Source organism: Colletes latitarsis, chromosome 10 (genome assembly GCF_051014445.1).
Source record: "Colletes latitarsis isolate SP2378_abdomen chromosome 10, iyColLati1, whole genome shotgun sequence".
Taxonomy (NCBI): domain Eukaryota; kingdom Metazoa; phylum Arthropoda; class Insecta; order Hymenoptera; family Colletidae; genus Colletes; species Colletes latitarsis.
Genome location: NC_135143.1, coordinates 25,598,702 through 25,619,088, shown reverse-complemented (window position 1 = coordinate 25,619,088; position 20,387 = coordinate 25,598,702). Strand labels below are relative to the sequence as shown.

General features: G+C 42.1%; 2 protein-coding genes across 5 annotated transcripts in view; one reads left to right on the top strand and one right to left on the bottom strand.

The window, feature by feature from the left end:
- The window catches only part of LOC143346950 (adenylate cyclase type 6), a 73,185-nt gene extending 71,224 nt beyond the window's left edge, over nucleotides 1-1,961 (bottom strand). Inside the window, exon 1 of the mRNA XM_076775676.1 lies at nucleotides 1,048-1,961. The gene's annotated coding sequence lies outside the window, so the exon portion shown is untranslated. The remainder of the gene's footprint in view (nucleotides 1-1,047) is intronic.
- Nucleotides 1-20,038, top strand: part of LOC143346945 (uncharacterized) — an 86,440-nt gene extending 66,402 nt beyond the window's left edge. The window contains exons 1-7 of one of the 4 annotated variants that reach the window (XM_076775663.1): nucleotides 5,497-5,722; nucleotides 12,115-12,415; nucleotides 13,260-13,535; nucleotides 14,158-14,390; nucleotides 14,653-14,919; nucleotides 15,013-15,268; nucleotides 16,082-20,038. In XM_076775663.1, coding sequence (XP_076631778.1) covers nucleotides 12,130-12,415; nucleotides 13,260-13,535; nucleotides 14,158-14,390; nucleotides 14,653-14,919; nucleotides 15,013-15,268; nucleotides 16,082-16,254 — 1,491 coding nt within the window. In that variant the 5' untranslated portion in view covers nucleotides 5,497-5,722; nucleotides 12,115-12,129 and the 3' untranslated portion in view covers nucleotides 16,255-20,038. Of the gene's footprint in view, nucleotides 1-5,496; nucleotides 5,723-12,111; nucleotides 12,416-13,259; nucleotides 13,536-14,157; nucleotides 14,391-14,652; nucleotides 14,920-15,012; nucleotides 15,269-16,081 lie in introns of those variants that run through there. The other 3 variants (XM_076775665.1, XM_076775662.1, XM_076775664.1) reach the window with 3 other exon arrangements.
- The last annotated feature ends 349 nt before the right edge of the window (nucleotides 20,039-20,387 follow it).

The window sequence follows — 20,387 nt, the reverse complement described above, 5'->3', positions numbered from 1 at the left end:
TAAAACTTTGGTTATTTATCCCCGAGACCGTAAACTCCGGGCTTCTTGGACAGCTGCACGCTGCGTTCGTCTGTGCCTGACCGTGAGCCACTGAAACAATTAGATGCAGCGAGCTGACTTCTAAGAATCTTGGAGAAATATACGCTGGGAAAAGAAGGCAGACAATCTTCCACCATTTCACTTTCCGCCTCGTTTCCAATTCGCCATCCCCGAATGCAAGAGAATTCTTAATAGAACGCATTGAAACGTCGAACGATACGCGCCACGGAAATCGCATTTGAAATAGACGGAGACAAACATTCCAACAGCAAAGTCTTTGTCCTGGATGCAACCTACTGACGAAATATGCATACCTGCACACACATTATTATATAGTAGAAATAAACAATGCACATAAAGGATTCTTTTCCCGAAAAATATAAAAAACAAAAGCTTTGATCCGTCTGATATCACAGTATTCGTAAATAGACCAAAATATAGAATCTAATTTTCTAGAAAACGTGTTTTAATTCTGGAAAATATGAAACATTTGTATTCTTTAATTCACCACTGGGTCAGTTCGAGGGGGGAAGGTTAAATAGAGCTGCGTGTTATATAAAGTAATTAAAGAGATTATTCATCGAATATCCTACGTGTGTCTGTCACTGAAATTTGTTATTTGTGTCGCGCGGCGTACAAATTCTAACCCACTATGCGCCTGACAGATGTAAATGGAATAACCGGAACACCACGTCGAAAAAATCGCAAATTCGTTTTTCACAAATTGAGAGAAATGCAATTAAAAAAATGTATTACAAACGTTTTATTCTGAAATTCAATGTGTATGCATGCTGTTGCAGAGTCGAAGAACGATCTGCAAAATTAAAGCACATGGATGACGTAGCAATAACAATTGTTTAAAACCGTTGCAAGTATATTAAAGCCAATCTTTTCGAAGCAACCAGCAATTTTAATACATCGAAATTCTCCTCGCGGTTCCTCGGTGCGACCGCGAGCACCATTAACGGGTCGTCACGCTAATCGACGATAAAACTCGACCATTCTTACCTCACTTAACGCTCGATCTTGACACGATTCTCATTCTCGTCGTTGCGTCTCCTCTTCAAGCCCTTCTGCCGGCCATTTTTCCGCCGCGGGCGACGTTGCTGCGATCGTCAAGCAATTTTCTAGGACCCGCGCGGTCTCTCACGCCCGTTCGCGGCTGCATCGTTGATCCCTCGATCGTACCGATCTCACCTCCGAGTGGTTATTTCTCTCCAGACCTCTGTGGCCACGCTCCTCTTTCGGATCGAAATCTCACTGGTCACTTTTGCGATTACAAAAATCGAGTCTGTGTTCGAACAATATTGGAAAGTCAAAGGTGAAAAGTAAGAAATCACGAAAGTTCGCGTTACGGTTGTTCCGCGTCACAGAACGAGATCGAGTCGTCCGGTGGGACAAAGGGTCCAATTGCACGTCGAGTGCAGCAGCCTCGCGATTAGGCCTGAACGACCGACGAACGCGGTCCTCCATTCATTGCACTTGTCCACGACTCTACCTGGCGTTCGTTTCGATTCAACGACCACTCGGAATCGTCTGTTTCTAATCGCGCATCGGGGGACATTTTGACCGCCACTGGTGCCCTTCCGTCGAGCAACCTGCGCGTTCCTCGGAACTCTTGCGGCGCTTAGGCCAAGGAAACAAAGACTCCGCTAGGACAGCGACCAATTTCTCTTCGGAAGAGCTGGAACCTGTTAGTAATCGGCGATCGAGCCCTGAAAACTCAAAGGGACTCGAGGGAATCCCTCCATTCTGGCGCGTTTCTCTGGTCCGGAGGCATGCAGGCGAGCTGACGGTTACGGTTCCGTTGGTTTGCAAGGGCCCTCGTGGTCGGGGAACGCAGGGTACCGCGGAATGCACTTGTAAGCGGGCAGGGAACGCGACGCGTCTCGGACAAGTGTCGCGCGCAGACTGAGGCTGCGATCCTCGAAGCGGTTCCGCGTTTCCTCGCGACTTCCAACCACGCGTTCTGTGCGCAGGGCTCGTCGTACATCCCACGCCCGGACCCCCCAAAGCGGGGACACGCAACCTCCTGATACCGGATTAACCCTTAACCCGTTCGTCTTCGCGACTGTCGGGCGAAATTGAAAGTGATTCCGACGGTCGCTGCCAACCAAGTGGAATGGATTGTTTCGACCATCGAATCTGGAGGACTCGTCGTCCTTCGTTCCGCGCCGATGGTCGCGAAAATTACGCGACACGCCCACGAAAACAGATAGTTGCAAGTTTTAGTTTTTTGTTCGAGTCACGGGGCGAAAGATACTGGAAGGTTAAAATTGTACCGCCTGGGGGTTGTTCAGGATCACTGGAAGAGGGATGTTAGCAGGGGGACTCATGGTCCACTTCGACCGGAAGTCGCGACATAGGTCGGCGTAAGAGTAACCTATAAACGTAAACAGCTACAGCGTACGATGGTGGTGAGTAAAACTTTATCAGCGAGTTTTATGAAAAGAGCGAACGACGCTATTGAAAATTAACGGGCACAATCTTCTTTGTTTTTAACGCGAATCGATCCTGGAATGGAAGTCTTTCTTCTCCCTTCTACGATTTTATGTTCACTTTTGGTCGGGCGAGTGTCGATTCGGATTTAATTAAAATAACATTTAAAGCAACGAGTTTCTCTCGCATGGAGCGGTTATCAAGTAGCGGAAGAGAAAATCTAATAATGCGTTAAATATATTAAAATGATATTGCATTTGAATACTAATAAACAATATACCGCGATGTTTGAAAGCAGTTGCTAAAAGCGATAAGGTTAAATATTAACTATAAATTAATTACGATAGTAATTAAGCACGATGCTTTTAACGTGTCCACTGAATTTTGTCCCATTCCAATTAGCCGCTTTGTTCGTTAAATACAATTTCCTCCTGCGGCAGTGTTGATATGAATTTCTATTGTTGATGAAATATCTAGTGTACCAAGAGAATACATATATAGTAAACAACGTTTGACTAGACACTAATAATAAGGTTTATTACGACAACCATTTCCACCGTTTGCTCGTTCCATTTTGTCCTCGATTATACGTCTCTCGTAAAACTTTCGGTATAGGGTGTTTTCCAAACTTCGGTCTCGAAAACAAAGAACATTCTCGAAGTATATCGCGTATATCGATCGCTAAAAATACAAGAAAACAACTTCGAAAGTGAATATTTCTCGAACGAAGCGTTTCGCGAGGATATTTCCGGAGGTATTAATTTGCATTTAATTATGTACAACACCCTGTATAAATCGACAAAGGCCACAGGTCGGAGACGTTGGCTCGAAGGACCCCAGCGTCGCGTGTCTCGTCGGACTGTTTGGTTTGCCATCTGTCGTACGTCGACTCTAAATATAATGTCTGGACGCCGGAGTTAAAGAAGTCTGCTGCTTTAGTCGATCGTATTAACCCAGTTCTTATCGATCCCCCTCCCCCCCCCCCCCCAAGGGTTTCGTTCTCCGACTGCAATACACAATGTGTGGATATCGTGCTCCTTGTCAGTAACACGCGACCACTGACTTTCGTCTCCTTTTCACGCGCAGCAAACCGTCGAATCGAGCCCGAACGTCCTATTTCTGATGCGAACGCTCCCATTCTTCTTCGCCCTCCTGGACTCCGAGCTCCGAAATCTAATCCTAGTTCCGGAAAGAAGTCATCCAAACTCCTAGACGTCTTCCGCGTGCGTCTACGTGCGATCCAATTTCTCCCACTCACACACGGCGCACAAATCTGATCGTCCATATCCTAGAAACTCCGCTGTGCCGATTCCTCCCCCTGAGTAATAAATATAAGTAAGTGGCCAGTGAGAGGGATTTTAGTTGGCGAGGAGACTCCGGATTTACGTGAACCTCTGCGCGAATGTTCGTTTTATTTGGCTAAGAATTTAAGGGTAGGTATTCTGCGAGAAATATCTAATTGCTTGAAAAATATCTCTCGGTAGAATATTTGAGAAATTTCGATAATTGCGCGTAAATTTTTGTCTGTGAATAAAATTCAAGGTTGATCGTCTGGGCGCTTGTTTGCATATTAAATTATTAAAATGGTGGGGAAACGGAGTTTGGACGAGAATAGAGCGTTTAGTTCGCGCAAAGCTTTGGAACAGCGAGAAGTTTCTGCGTACGTCCGGAACGTGTTCGTAATTTAGACAGCCCCATTGAAACGCAAGCATTCGCCAACTAGGATCGTTCCTCCTCGCGGTGTTTCCCGAGTTCCAGAAGATCCGCAATTGGCGAAGTTGGTGGGTTCACAATCGGCATTCTCTTATACCTGGGATCAAAGGATCATCGGTGGTAACTGTTTCAACTTCCGCCGCTGATCCTCTCCCCGGATCTTCGACAGAACTCCGAGGATAAAGTTTGCGATTGTTTAAGGATATCATCATAATAAGCCTCGGGGGCAACCGTAGCTGACTCTACTTTCTATAATATTCACCCAAATCCTTGAAATGTTGCAATCGATTTCTTCACTGTTGTGTCTGTAACAATTGTTGATCGCTAAATTGCTTTACAGCTTATTTATTTCTTAATTTGCAGGTATGAATCCCCTTGTATACAAAAGTAAAAAGACATAAGTATAAAATTAATATATGTATAAAATCTTATAAACCTATAAACTATCTAACAAATGAGATATGAGTTTTAATTTCTACAATTAATTCTCTTTTCGCTCTATAAGGCGGAAATTGAAACTCCCCGAAAAATTGTAAACAAAGCACGACGAAATCACGCGTCTATTGAAAACGCGCCGACACGAATTTTCAGCGCGTAATCGAATTTTTCCGTAGCCTTCGTAGCTTGGCATTGATTTTCTATTTCGCTGTCAAACCGTGCACTTGTTCTTGGACGAGCAGCAACGACCTAAAAAATGCAATCGCCATAGTTTCGGGCACGACAATGATGCTCGTCAGGCTATTGTGAGCTGGTAATATAGGGTTTTCGAAGTTAATTCGTCGCCAGTCGGATCGGAATCCTATGTGCGCGAAAACGGAGCCCGCGACGCGCGTGCGCCAAGAAATCAGGCTCGTCTCAAGCGCGCGAAAACCTAGGCATCTTCTCGAGAAATCACGCACAGTTTATTGTCAAAAGTGCTTCGTGTCAGGATTTCAAAATCTCAGACATAAAATATTTATAAGAGTTTCGAACTCAAAACTATGTATTACAAAAAAAAAAAGAATCATTCTATGCTTATCGCAGAACGTTATCGTTTGAAAAACCAATTTCCCCCAAGCGTTCTCAGCTTGATATATTTTCACGACTGGTATAGGGAATCTCGTTTAATTTACGATATTTGCGTATAATACGAAGGGATATTTCGCGATGCGAAACGACGATCGTGGATCGTTTTCTTCGATGGAACAGCGTTCCGTGGAGGTTGAGAACCGCGTTCGAGAGAGATTTCGAGTCGTTGGAACGCGCGACGCATCGGTTTCGCGTGGGAGCAGCTCCCAGCGAGCACAGTCCTGCGCCCGAGTCGCGTAGCCCGCATCGAAGGCAGTTCTCGTCCCACGATGGGCCGAAGTCGCGGTTTTTCCTGGCTTTTCGCGGTCCTCACGCGAATCGGAACCGAGTGCCACGGCGTATCGCGGATGTGAATCTCGTGGACAAGCCAGAAGCGTCGACGAGCGAAGCACGAGGCTCCAGAACGCGAGAATAGTCGGTCCGGAGTACGACACTGGGCGGAGTCAGGTTAGGTCTTTCGACGGTAAGTCGCAGTAGGGTTCATTGACAGACCAACACCTCGACGACCTTTTTCATTTTCCCGCTTTATCGACTCCCCGTGTATCCGCGTACGCCATAAAGAAATATTCCGTTGGACGATTTCCTTCGATCCGTGGCTGTCGTTTAAATCCACGCGAAATAGTGGACGAGATCTATCGCCTCGTTTGCAAGTACTCGTAGACGGGACTGTGTATCGGTTATCGTTTATCGGTTCTTCGATTTTCCACGGATTTGGCGTCGAATGCGTGCAATTAAGTTCCTGGGTTTCGCGAGCACAGGAAATTTGTAACTATCGCGGATACGGGGAAGATTATTGGCGTTCCACGGTCCTCGCCAGTCGGGCTGTTTACTCCGCGCAAAGAATGAATATATTATCAAGTTATTTACGGGGAATTGTGCAACCAATAAAGGGGAATATCGCGTATTAAACACGGCTAAAGCAATATTATATTACTTGTCTCGTTAATTTCCTGGTACGCGTTTGAAATTTTCTAGGGACGAACAAAGCGATTATGAATAAAAGTATTATAAATAGGCGGAAATCATTGACTGTGCGTATAAAGAACCGTCGACACCATAAATAAACGAATACCATTGCTTTATTAATAATCGAGACCCGTCGATTGTTTTATAAATATAAACGCCACCCTTGCGCGAACGGAATGTACGTTGAATCGGTAATCAATTGCTTTTAGTTGCTTTCCAGAATCTCCAGAATTAATTTTTTAAATTAACTTTGAAAATTATTGGAAACAAAATTTAAATAAATTGGTATAGGAATGGAACTCAATCGCATTACAAGATATTTGGTATTGAAAATTCGATTGCTGTATTTCCGTTCGATTGGAAATAGAAGCGATTTTCAGTGTGGAGGAAAAATATAATCGATGGGGGTTTGCACGTCGGATTGGGAAGCTGTGGGTCTATACTGATAAAACTGGCCAAAGTTTCGCGTAATTCCGCGAAACTTTGCTGATCTCGCCAGTGGACAAAGATGCCAAGTTATAATCCCCGGAGCATACTCGATGCTAAAGTATCTAGTTCCCGAGTTCTACGACGCGTCTGGGTTTGCATCGCCCTGGCTCAACGTTTGTTAATTCCTCGACTGGAATAACATTGACTTCTCTTGTTTCTTCAACGGACCGCGGATCGTTCACCCTCGCAGAAATTGAATTTCTTTCGACGCGGGGGCGGATCCACTCGCTCGAGGGGAAGATCGAAATATGTAAAAGCGTACCGCCTTTTCCACGATTCGAAATTTATTCACCGATAAAGAAATATTGGTAAATCACTAAAGTGTTAGCGTTTGTTCGAAAAATAACGAAACAATTTGGTAAAAAAAATACGCGGAGCTTTTGTTTCGCTACTGACGCGCAGCGAGGCGCGGAAAAACGTTGAAAAATTCTGTAAATGGGTTAAACTCGAAAAGAAAGCTCGGTCGGTCGCTTTGCGTCGCACTTTACCCCATTGTTTTCCGCGGTTCGAGTCGAGCTCTGTCTCGGGCCACTTGCGACGAGTATAGTTGCTAGTAATTAGATTCTTTTGTTCCGCCCTTAAACGGTGGCTTTCCATCCCTCGTCGTCGCGTGTTTGTAACGTTCAGCTGTGAATCGCGACTACGCCCGACGAGAATTATATAGAAAACAAGGCGATCGCGAGACCGTTAAAAATATTTGTTACTTCACAACGGTCCGCGTTGGAAGAAATTTATATTCGTTGGATAATTACGGGCGCCTCCCCTTCGTTACAAATTATATCCAAGGTAATATCGCTTGGGAATACTTCCCCGGGACTCGTGTTCGAGTAGCGCAAAAATTGTTTCGAGGATTATTTTTATCGAAACGCGATGGTATCGTTAACACTTTTCACATTTTCTGAATACAGAACCGTTCGCACGGCGGAGTCGTTGCGTTGCTTCGGCGGTATAATTATCGTTCTAAAAAAAAAGTACGGAACTTGGAGTCGGAACGACGATGGCGTGTAACTTCCTAAAAATAGAACAAAGGGACCGAAGGCGACGATAATAGCCTTTCGATCGAAGGGTTCATTTAACATCAACGATTTCGTAAACGGTGGAATTCAAATTGCTCCTTGTTCGTATAAGGGTTGAGTAGAAATCCACTTAGTAGTCAGACCGTGTAAAGCAGCGGGTCATTTAAATGTCAGCGTTGGAGAGCTCGTTCAATTTTGTCACGTTTTTCCAGCGTCGTGTAACGCCGAGACCGGCATATAATGTAACGGATATAATGTGCACATGTACCCGTTATGCACGAACGGTATAAAAGCTGAAAGTTAATCGATCAGCCGGAAAAGCTATCGCAGTTAAAAAGCTCGCCGACCAATACACGTTGGAAAATTGGGAACAGAAAGAGAGCAAAAGCCAGGTCGTCGCGATTTTATCGATTCGCGGGGCATCGAATCCGGCGAATAACAATTATTCCTAGACGGAATTTTCGTGGGGAAGCGCCACGTCTTGGACGAGCAGAGTTTCCATCGGAATTCCACGAAAATTCAACGAACGTTCTCGTACATCTTTTATCTATTGCATAGTGTAAAGTACCGTGTATGGATCGGGTCTCTTATCGCCGTTATCGATATCGTTGCTCAGACAGATAACGGTCGTATCGTTACGGGATTTACTTTTTCACGATACGCTGTTAATCACGAAATGGCTCGACAGGGGTCTTTCACGACCCCGAGCAATATTTTCCGTATTAACAAATAAAAGGAGTTTACTTTAGGAGGTCGTCGTTAGTCTGAACAAAAGACCATTATCTTTCCGCTTTTGTCATAGACAGAGTCGAATAGTACGAACCTCTTTCATTTGATTGTACCAATTATTCGGGCAGTGTTATAAAAATAATAATTATTACAGACCCCGTTTCGGATACAATTCCGTTCGAATGTAATATTTACAGTGAAAATAGAACGAATGGAAATTAAAATCATAGCGAATGTTTTGCCTCTGTTACCGATTTAAACTCGAGGCATACAAATTACGAACAAAAGATTTAATTATATAGTTAGTTAATCGTCGAGCGTTTTACGAAAAAACTCCACGTTGGAAGAAACACGGGTTCGCGAGACGGTTAATTAAAATTTAAAAATATATACTGTATTTGTTCGAGCGAAGAGAAGTTTATTTTCTTTAAATAAATCTCGGTTCTCTGTGTTAATTACTTCCAGTCTCTTGCCTGCCGGGGAGTTTAATATGCTCTAAATTATATTGAACGTCCTGAACATGATCTCAGCATTACTGTTCATTTCCAAAGTAAATTTGTTGTATCTTATTTATATTAGCGTTTCATTAAAAGCTCCGTGAATGCGATTCGTTGCAATTAATAGAAGAAGCTTGTATTAATTTTCTACTTTAATGAAAGAAACTTCTCGATTCTAGCTGGACTTACTTCCTTAATCCCGTTCAATCCCGGACTCAACCGGAAGCTTTACAATTTAATATTCATTTCCTGTTTTCATTCATTCGACTACCTCTGTTTTGAAACAGTATACGTCTATCGTTCCGTAATTTAACGCGATTTTAGTTGATATTAATTCCTGTTTCCGGTTTGTACATTGCCTCGCATTTAAACTGTATCTTTTTGTATAAATCTTTATAACATACTCTTTATTTTTTAAATATGATATTAAATTTTCAATGCTCGTATTTTCATATCTTTGTATGAAAAGTGCGTCGTTCTAATTAAAAAAAACAAGTACAGATGCATATTGCATAAAAAGAAATTCTATCGTGAAAAGATCGTCCTCAATTTTTTGTACTTCCTCTGAGGAAAGGGCGACATCTTGTCCCAGTTTCTAGAACCGCCCTGCATAAGTAGGATACGTTTGCAATAAATATTGGAACACTTCGTGTATGCTGTCACTTGTTTAAACGTGAAAAGGCTGTCGCAGAATCGCGTTAAATATTAAACGAGGATTCAGTATACCCGATGACATATAAAAGAAATTCCATCTGAAAATCGTTCTGGGAATTCGAGTATTATCCAACGTATACTAATTTTTATTCTATTATTTCATCGCGTTGAAACATTTCTGGTAACATGGTATAAAACTATTTTATATATTTCGCTTATAAACGGGTCGTGTTATAAAGATTTTAACGTATAGAAAGCGCTTATTAAAATTAATGTAAGCATCTGTAAATAAATCAGTAAATTTTTTAACGTGATTTTTAAACGAACTCGTAATATATTAATAGAGTGCACGCGTCGACCAAGGCTATTTGCTAGATTGCTGATTCTGTGAATGGGGTCACTATGAGCTAGCTTGGTTCTCTACCTTATAGGTCGGATTAGAAAAGCAGATCTGATCAATCTCGGTGGTACATTTATATTAATCCTCCAGAGCAGCTCAAGACAAATGGTCACACCATTTAAGATTTTAAATAAGAAGATTAGATTTGAGACTGCTCTTCCACGCTCGAGTGAATTGATATTCAATTACGCTATTATAAATAGTAATGAATAGGAGCTTTCTACGAGATCTTTTTTTTAATCAAACTCTTTCGCGTCTCTCAGACTTTAGCGAATAAGTAGTTCAATGAATTTTCTTTCGCAAAAATGTCCAAGTAATGTTGTTTTTATTCCTGGGGAAATTTCTGTACGAACGTGCACGAAATTTCCCGATTCCTGTGCACCGATAAGGGCGTTATCTAATCTGTCGGGAACAAAAAAGTGTGCATAGGCGAGCTCGTGCATGCGACGTGCTCGTTAATCGCCCATTCCCAAGGACGGGGTCGGAAAAACAGGGGTAAAAACAAATCGATGGCAATCATTTCGCGTGGTTCGTGGACTGTAAACAAGTTCACTATGTTCTTTGATAGTACCTAACATCGAAACCAATGGGTACTCTTCGATAACATGCTGTCCGGTTTAACATTTTCATTTTAAGTCAAGGTGATCGAATCATGCATTATTGTGTAGGAAAGACGGTAAATTATTCTATCGTTAAAATGCCATTAGCGAATTAAATAACGTAACGTTTTAATTCCGATATCGCGACAATTGCAGAATTTTTTTAAATATTTTATCTCTCGCGTTGATAAAAATGGAAGATTGCTATCTCGAGGAAAGCTTCTATAACTAAGAAATGGAATTCTCTTGTTTTTACGAAAGGAAATGTTCGCAACGAAAATGTATGTTATTCCATTCCCCGGGAACGTTATTGTTTAATTACGCTGACTGGCTGCGGTGCAACGATGACGAAATCACTGGTTAACGAGTCCAATTTACGAACAAGTATATTAACCGATGAAAAATTCTCCGGTCTTGCTTTTTCTGTGCTTTAAGCAAGATTGAATCGCGAGTGGAGCGGACGAAAAGCGAGGAAGAAATATAGTGGAAGGAGATTTATGTTAAGAGCCAAGAGAAATTAAACATTAATTCGGTGTAAAGTAATTTCTGAAGTTTTAGTACCGTCTGTCTCTGTCCCGGTTCGGATGAAATTTATAGAGACGTTAACGAAAAATGATTCCGCTAATTATAATGGCGGTGCTGCGTCTGTTATCTTTCGCAGAATGAATCCTGCAGTAATCTTCGTGCGTCTCTGTGCGAAATTATAACTTATAATTTTATTTCTCGCGAAATGTTTCAAACGAGATGGAGAAAGATTTCGTTCAGCGAGCAAAACGCGGCGGAATTTTATAGTCGAAATGTAATTGGACAGGAATGCGACTTTGCCATTCTGACGTGTAATGCGGCCTAGCATTGTCGTGCAGAAGAATGAGTTCGTGTCCGTTGATCAATACTGGTGGGTTTTTGGATCAATTTCTGATGCATGGCTTCGCCTCGTTGACAATATGACGCTCTGTTGTCATTGTACTTAGATTCAATAGAATATCGTTCTTTCACGGAACCTTTTTCGATCGTAATTAAAGGTTCCGACGTGTGTTTGGGAGCTTCGAAAATCCATAAAACTCGCTTGGAGCCGAAATATCTAAAAGCGTAATTTTGGGTCTTCCTTTGCATTGATTTGAAATTTTATCGTAATTAACACTAAAACTAGCGACAATTATAGTGCATTAATTTGTACCAAAGAAATTAAAACGATAGACACGCGCAGAAATGTATAATACAATGGAAATAAGTGTTTCTTATAGAAAATTATGGTAAGTTAATAGATCATTTTGATTGGATTGGTAGTTCTAGTGATAATTTATAGACCGCGAATATTTATGCATGTACTATGCAAAAATATGATATACTTAAAGTAAGATATGAATTATTGTATTTGGGGGTTGAGACAACCCTCTACAAAGCTTCCATGTCGTTAAATCTATAAATAAAGATATGAATTTGCATAAAGATCCGCTGTCTATTAATTTATTAGGGCTAAAAATTTTCCTCGCGTGTTCCAGCAGCGGTAAATCGTAAAAATGGCGGGCCTGGCGGGTTGCGTCTCCGCGATGGTGGACGACGAGGAACAGGAAGAGCTTCGATGCACGGGTAGCGATGTCGAGATCGAAGAGTACACGGACACCGAGGAATCGCCATATGTCGGTTATCAGGGCGCCGATAAGCTGTTCGATACGGACAGGGTGGCATGGCAAAAATTTAGCTTCGTCGCCACCCTCCTCACCGTCGTAGTGTCCATTACCTTTTTGATTATCACCTATCCCCTTTATCTGGAGAGTGTCAGCACCGTTTCCAACGCTTACACAGGTAACGAGTTCAGGAAATACCAGATAACGTTAATCGTACCAATTCGGTGGAATATCGCCTCGACGTTGCTTTTATTCTCCTTATTATCGGGGACAGGAATAATTAGAATAACGAGAATAACTCACAAAGGATTTAAGTTTCACAAAATTACAAGCCTAATAATATTTCCTCTCTTGTTATTATATTTATAGTTTAAGTTCCCAATGGAAGGGAACAAAAAGTAATCGTGACATCAATTTAACGAACCTGAATTCCTAAAATAACACAGTGCACGAGACTGACACTTCATTTATTATTTCTTTATACATGATATTTCCATCGAATCGTTACTAGCTTGCTGGAACAGCAACCGGGCTCTCCACGAACGAATGAAAAAAAAATTACTTTCACGAGCTAGATACCGAAGAAAATGAATCTGGATAGGATTCATAAATTTCGATCTTACAAGCGACACGACGACAGTCGGATAACGTAGTTTCCGATTGCCTGAGAACAAAATTTTGGCGCCGAGGGAAATATCGCGAGTATTGGCGTACATAGTCAAAAACAAGCTAATGATTCACGGAGGACGATACTTATAACTCCAGGTTCGAACAAAGTTTCCTCTTTCGGGCACTGCCAAATGATAATGTTGCCAGCATACTACAGCGAGATTCCGTTAAAAATAGTTGCCATAAAATTGACCTTAACCCAAAAAGTTCGTGCTGGACTGTTTTGGTATGGAAAGACGTACCTCAGCGAGAAATCTTGGCGCTATTCTAGGGTTAATTTCAGAGTTACTTGAAATATATGTCGAGGGAAGCATCGTGAAGTTTCTTTAATCATACATTTCTCATGTTTTTAGGACTCCTCTTCACTGCCATGAGCTCCGCTTCATATCTGGGGATCATGTGCTTCGTCGTGGGAAGAGTGTCACCGCCGCCGGCGATGATTCCTAATAGTATGCGAATCAAGATACCCCGCTGTTCTCTGCTCAAAATAAGCTCCGTTTATGCCCTCTCCGGCATCCTAATCACCCTCGCCTTAGACCAGAACCGAGTGCTATGTCACCTGCAGGATCCGATTAAAGGAATCACTCTGGTCTTCTCTCTGGTCTACTATTTCTTCTTCTGCCGAAAAAGTAACTATCATCTCATAGTCCACGCTCGTTGTACGCGTAAGATGTCGCCTACAGAATCGCGACACTTAATTAAAGTAATGTTCCGTTTCAAAATTATTCGCACGAGAAGAAATAACTGTATTTTCGTGCACGCGAAACGCTAAACAATTGGGTTACGGAAATTGTTATTTTGGGAACGTCGGTAAATTCTCGTAAATTGATTCAACCGAAAAATTCCAGCAGCAATTTGTCGATCGAACCGTCGATGAAACCTTTTTCAATAGCAGTTTTCAATATTCGTTTGAACGATTTCTAAAAACAATTCTGATATCCAACGCAGAGAGACAATTAAAAAAAAATTAAAAAATAAAATTTACAAAAATAAACGTGTTCGAACGATCGGAGAAATGAAATCAGGTACACTCGAATTAAAGTAATTTCAATTTTGCAGTTCGCTCGAGTTTCTATATTTTAACAGCTACGATTAATAAACTGCGGATCTTCATGGAAATTCATATTTTATTTAATAGAATTAACGAAATGGGAGTTTTTTGAGAATTAAAATTTTTCATAAATGCATAAATATCCGCAGTCTAATGATTACTTTATAGAGCTCTCGCGAATGAGGAGTGTCTTGTTTCAGTGATGAGCCTGCAGCGGATTTTCTCGAGCACCACGATAATAGTGGGTCTGTTCATAAGCGTCGATTATGGTCTCTGCGATGAGTTTCGATGCAGAGGAAGAGAAGTTTCGGCCCACGCCGCCACGATGAAAGGTTCCTGGGGCGCGAGGGCTGTTTGGACGTTCGTCTATGTCGGTTCCCTCGCCGCGTTTGCTATGTTCTTCACGCTACTCGAAGATCATTACACCACCGAGGTGAGAGTTCGGTTATTAGTTCGTAAAGACGCCGTGGCACCACCAACTTCGATTAAAAGTTTAACCCTTTAGTCGTTGCCCCGCTTTCATAATTCAAACACGTACCCCCAGCTATCATCCGGATTAACGATAATTGTGCCCCTTCTAACGATATCCTTCCCCCCTAGCCATTAACGCTATTTAAATGGAAATTTTCAATTCCTCGATATTAAAAATAAAGTTATCTTATTATCTGTTGACGAAATCTCTTCTCCTCTCTCAGCAGCAGAATATGTGTCAGCTGATGGCAAGTCAGCAGAACTCGTTTTTATACACGGTGTCGCGATTGGTGTCGTCCAGAGACATCAGACGACGGGGTTCCGACGAGGAGGGGGGCAGACTGCTGCACGTGACGGACCCCGACCCCACCATCAGGCCCAAACACATTCCGAAACCCCCCATACTGGAAACCCTCTTCTACATACACATGATCGCGTTCTTCGCTATTCTGACGATGTGCTGGGTAGACACGCTACCAGGAATTGGCAGGGTAGGGAAATCAAAATTTGTTCAGCCTCTGGATAACTTGGCAGGTACTTTTGAACGTCAGATTCAAATGGATTTACTGTTTCTTCGTACCCAGGGCCTGTCGCCGGTAGAACTGTACCGCACGGTGGAACACGGACTGACGTGTCACTTCAAAAACAGCGAATCCTGCTCGAACATCGCCACCCACGGATGGACCTTCCTGATCGCGTACTTAGTCTTCTCCATTTCCGTACTTAATTTCCTATCCATGTGCGAGAGTGCTGTCTTCACTATCGCCACCACCACCGTCTCTCTTCCCCTATCCGGAATCTGGTGGAGCATCTACAAAATGGACGTCGGTGCACACGGCGGTGAGTCAACACTTTCCAACAATTTTAAAAATATAATTTTCCTCCGAAGTTTATCACACTTTAATCCCAATCCAGCAATATACAGGGTGTTCGGCCATCCCTTGGAACAATTTTAATGGGAGATTTTAGAGACCAAAATAAGACTAAAATTAAGAATACTACCTTATATCCAATGTATTTTTAGTCCATTTTTCTAGGGCTCCATTAATACGCATTGTTTGAATTTTGAGTCATTAAAATCCTTCGATCCGTCCAGAAGATATGAACTTTTAAACATACGCATGAAATTTCGGGGAAACATTTTCGATAAAGAATTTTTTTCTCGAAAGTACGAAGGATTTGAAATTTTTTAATTTTGTCGACAAATTTGTCCACCTACTCGAATTTTTTTCTCGAAAATGCGTAGGATTTCGGGGGTATATCCATTCACCAAAAATGATTGTAATTGACCCTCACAACCGAAAATAATTTTTCCAGAATGGTTTGAAATTTTGTAATTTAAATGTAATAACTTTTTGACGAAGCCTGAATCAAGGAATTGATATTCTTGATTTTCGTCTTATTTTGGCGTCTAGAATCTCTCATTAAAATTTTTCCCAATAGTGGTCGAACACCCTGTATATCACAATTATATTAAAATATCAAAAAATATTTTTCGTATCGAAAGAGCTGCACCTCTATAAAATGTGTATTTTAAAAAACTTATTTAATTGGGAAGCTAGCTTTATAATACACCATAGATAAAAAACATCGTAAGAAGCTTAGCGTTAAGGGCTACCGTCAAGGGTGATAATAAGTGAGAAATGCGAACAGGTTTCATCTCATGGTCGCCCGCGGTCACCGGGGAACTGATCTGCGCCCTTCTCGGACTGCCCGTGGTCCTGTTGGGTCTGGGTTTGCTCGTTCGATCACACTTCAGGGACACTCAGCCCTATTACCTGACGATGCAATCGCCGGACGCGCAATGCGAGCCTTCCCAGAGATGAATTTCTCGCGTACAGAGCGGCTGAGAATTTTTTAACGAGCGTGCACGCTCCCACGGGACAGTTCGCAACCTCGTGGTAGTTCTGAAACGTGGAATCTTTTTTGATTAATTAATTCTGGAGCTCGTGGGTGGTTCTGGTATGCCGAAGTCGCGAAAAGACGTTGGCAAGAGGTCGAAGAGAGGCTCCAGGATTGATAAGTAGCGCGAGGAGGCGTTTGGAGACGATTAGAGTCGAACGGGGAACCGACCCAATTAATTTTTCGACGTACGAATCGCGAGACAAAAAACTCTCGAGAGTCGTTCTCGGGGGTTGAAAAGGGTGCTCACACCCGATTAAATCGATCCGATCGGGTCGCGGTTCCTCGACGACGAAAGTTTCTTCTCCGAACGGCGGGCGCGAAAAAAATAAATAAAAAATTTTCCTGTAAAGTTGTGATAGGGGCGGGGTTGGGGGGGCTTGGGGACGGGGAAACGATAATATTGATTATCTCGTGCACACGAAACGGAACAAAAAGAAAAAAGAAGAAAAAAAAGGCGGAGGAGGTAGGAGAAAAGCGATCGATGTTTCCTATGTGTTGCCAGCGCGAGCATTCGTCTAGCCACAACGTTATTGCCAATTTATATTTTATTTTGATAACAAGATACTTCATATTTTCGAGAACAGTTCGAATTACGCGTGTTGTACAGTGTGCGTGTCGGAGAGAAAGTAACGGCGTGAATGCGGAGCAAAACAGAAAAAAAAAAAAATGAGAAAAAGAGTTACAGAAGATATTTTATAAACTCGAATAGCGCGCAAGTGTGCTTAGAATTCGCGGTGTACTGTGTACGGTTGGAAAGACGGTGGTTAGCCACGCCTCGTCGTTTATTATTGGTCGAAACGTCGTTGCTAGTTGTCTTTCCAGCTCTGCACAGTAGCCGACAGCGAAAATTGCAAACCCTGGCGCACCGTCGCGGGAATAAGATGCGAAAGAACGTCGTACGACGCTGTCGCCATTATTCGCAGTTCTCATGTTCACAAAGCAATACAGTTAACGATCCATTATTTACAACATACAACGATTCGTGAGAAGCAACCGGTCGTACGATAAGTACTCTTAAATCGACGTTTTGGAATGCAGAGACCTCAGTATTACGAAATAAGCGCGAATGGTGAGTGAGTGGGCGCGTGTGCGTGCAAGAATTTTTGAGTCAGTAAACTTATCGCGACGAGGAACTCGTTTGGGACGATGCTTTTCTGCTTGCGTATATCGACGGGAGACTTTATCCAGACAGAATCCGCGGCGTAAACGTGTAATCTTTTTATACTCGTACGGACTTTCGTTTCGTTCGTAGACAATCCCACATGGACGTTTTCAATTAACTACGTAACGCATTTGTTAGCGAATGTTAGTCTACACCGTATTTATACGTATATACAGTAGTGCGCGTAGGGAATCTTTCTGAAAGGTTTTCTCAAAGTTGGGAGTATCGATTTTTCGTAATAGCGATCCTATCGAATCGTAGTTGGAAATAATTATCGCAGCACAAGTTCATTGACCATTTCGTGGACCAGGAGTTGCTTTTTCCGCAAATTTACAGATGCTTCCAGCGTTTGGTAAACAATTTTAGAAACACTTTTCGTACTCGACCCTCTTTTGCATAATACGATCGATGAAAACAAGCTTTGGAAAATTGTCCGAGTTGAGAATTTATGCAGCGGAGGGTCGATGATTTTTAGAGGAAACTTGTTTAACGAAGGTTAACGTCCCTCCTCGAGCACCGTGTTTCATCGTAGAATAATTACTCTGTAGAGTGAATCGTTTCTCTAGTCCTGAGATTTCCACTCCTCCTTCTCCCCGGACTGACACACAAAGTCCCAAAAACGATGCTGATCGAAGCTGTCTGGCGTGAAAGGAACAAAAAGAATCAAAAGTTCAAAGGCCGGCCCGAAAGAGCGTCCGAGCGAACTAAAAATATGTAATTCGTGCCAAACCCTCGAGTCTCCAAACACGCGACTCGGGCGTAGATTAAGTAAACTAACTCCCGTATATTAATAATCGTAAACAAGTAACGTAAACTGTAATTAAGTGTCGTTGTTCTGTGTTGAAGCGTTGTAGTATTGTTATTGGCAGCCGTCGAGAAGCTAGAAACGTATAATTTTCTAGCCAATCAGAGCGAAAGGGAGACAGTGAGAAAGAGAGAAATATTTATTGTTGGAAATAACGTCAATCATATTCTAGTCGGAAAGCTATATACGTCCACGATTTTTTACAACAGTAATAAACGTTCGTAAGAACTAATTAGCAGATACAATAACGATGAAACAATAACGAAACTACTATTGTTATTACACTATAGTCGCAGCATTTAATCGTCTGTATTTAAGGGGGATCGTGTACTTCTACAAATACGAGAAGAGAATAGTCTCGAGTCGTAGTTGAGTTCTCGTTTTCGATACGTCGTTGCTCGACGGCAAAAATGATTCTAAAGTTTTTTGGACAGACGCGAGTTGCCCTAGCGAATTCGGTGAGCAGAGTTATGGTTGGAAGTCGCGTCGATCCAGACGACGATGGGAGCCCAGGAATTTCCAATTTTAACGGGTTACCGTGGATGTCGAAAGAGAGGTAATGTTTGCGATTTCTTTGTGAGAAAAATATCATTAAAAATCGTTATTCTGCAAAATTAATATTTTAACGATGCACGTTTATTTGGATTCTGTAACAGAACAGGTTGGTAAAAACAGGCTTCCTTGATAATTACGTGTAAACAGATTTATATAAAAAATGTTTTGATTTTTGTTTTCTAAGAAATACGCGACTCAGCCTGAATTTTAACTCTGCAAATCTGGCCAATAAATTGCCGTTGTTACTGCGCGCCGAATAGCTCGTCAACCCTTTCAGGCCTAACTCAGATTGCACCACAAAATGTTATTCGATTGCGCTTGTTGTTATAGCCAAATGTTGACCAGTCGCATGAATAGGTGGAAATACTGTGCCGAGCGATTATCGAAGTTTAATCGAACTTGTTCGACGGTGTTTCTCGGTGAACCGTTGCAATGGTCCACACGCTCGCTTCTGATAGCAATTTATTTTTTTATCAAACAATCGTGGCCTCGAGGGGTTGACCGTTCGCGCGAAAATGATTCGAATTTTTTCTTTGACTCGCGTGTCCAGGAATGGAATGGTTGTTACGGTTTTGAGAATAGCGTTTTATCTGGTTGGTTACGGTTGAATATTTTTATAATGGGACCGTAGTGCGATCTCACCCGATTATACGATAAACAATTATTATACGATAAACTAGCGCGCGATGCCGACGCATCTCTTTCAGATAGACGCTTTATAAACTTAAAAAAAGAAAAAAAAGGAACTATTTACCAGCGATCAGCAGTGCCGTATATTTATAACGGGTGTTCGGACTCGTGTGTGTATCGTTTGAACGCGGCATCTCGATCGTAAGTTTCTGGCAGTCGTGCGAAATTCTCGGCTTCCGGGGTGCTGATGAAATCATCTCGTAAAACGATTCTTCGAATTTGTTCATTCTCTGGAGACCGAGGCTTTCGAAAGTGAGGGAATCCAACATTTCGACGACAGAATGTGATGAAAATAGTTGCGTAGAAACAGTTTCGATATTTCGACGAGGAGGCTGCGACGATCAGTGCTGAGCGATCTTTGACAATTTGTATTTCTTCATACTTTGCTAAGATATAGAAATTTTGTCGGGAGTGGATAATTCATTTTGACGAATACGTCCACGAAAGATTTGACTGTCCTTTATTTACACCCTGTTGCAGTCCTCGTCGAAATGTTGCAGAGCAATTTGGAACTCCATCGGAACGTAGCTTTTAACAAACCCCCCCGATCACTATGGTCTGTACCATTTTGACGTTCATCAGTATTAATAATCGTACAAAATTCATTGGCGCTGAACTCTCACGATTCAAGAGCTGTGAGCCAGCCGAATAGCTCAAATATTTCTAACGCGCGAAACAAGTCGTCCAAGAAAGAAGAATACCTCATGGCAGTAAAAAAAAAAAAGAGAGAAAAACAAGAAAAAAAAGAAAACTGAAAAGATAAAACGAGCGCATTGCCGTCGCCGGTATTTGGATTCGTAATTACGCTCAATATACTCCACTATATTCAACAATTATGTACC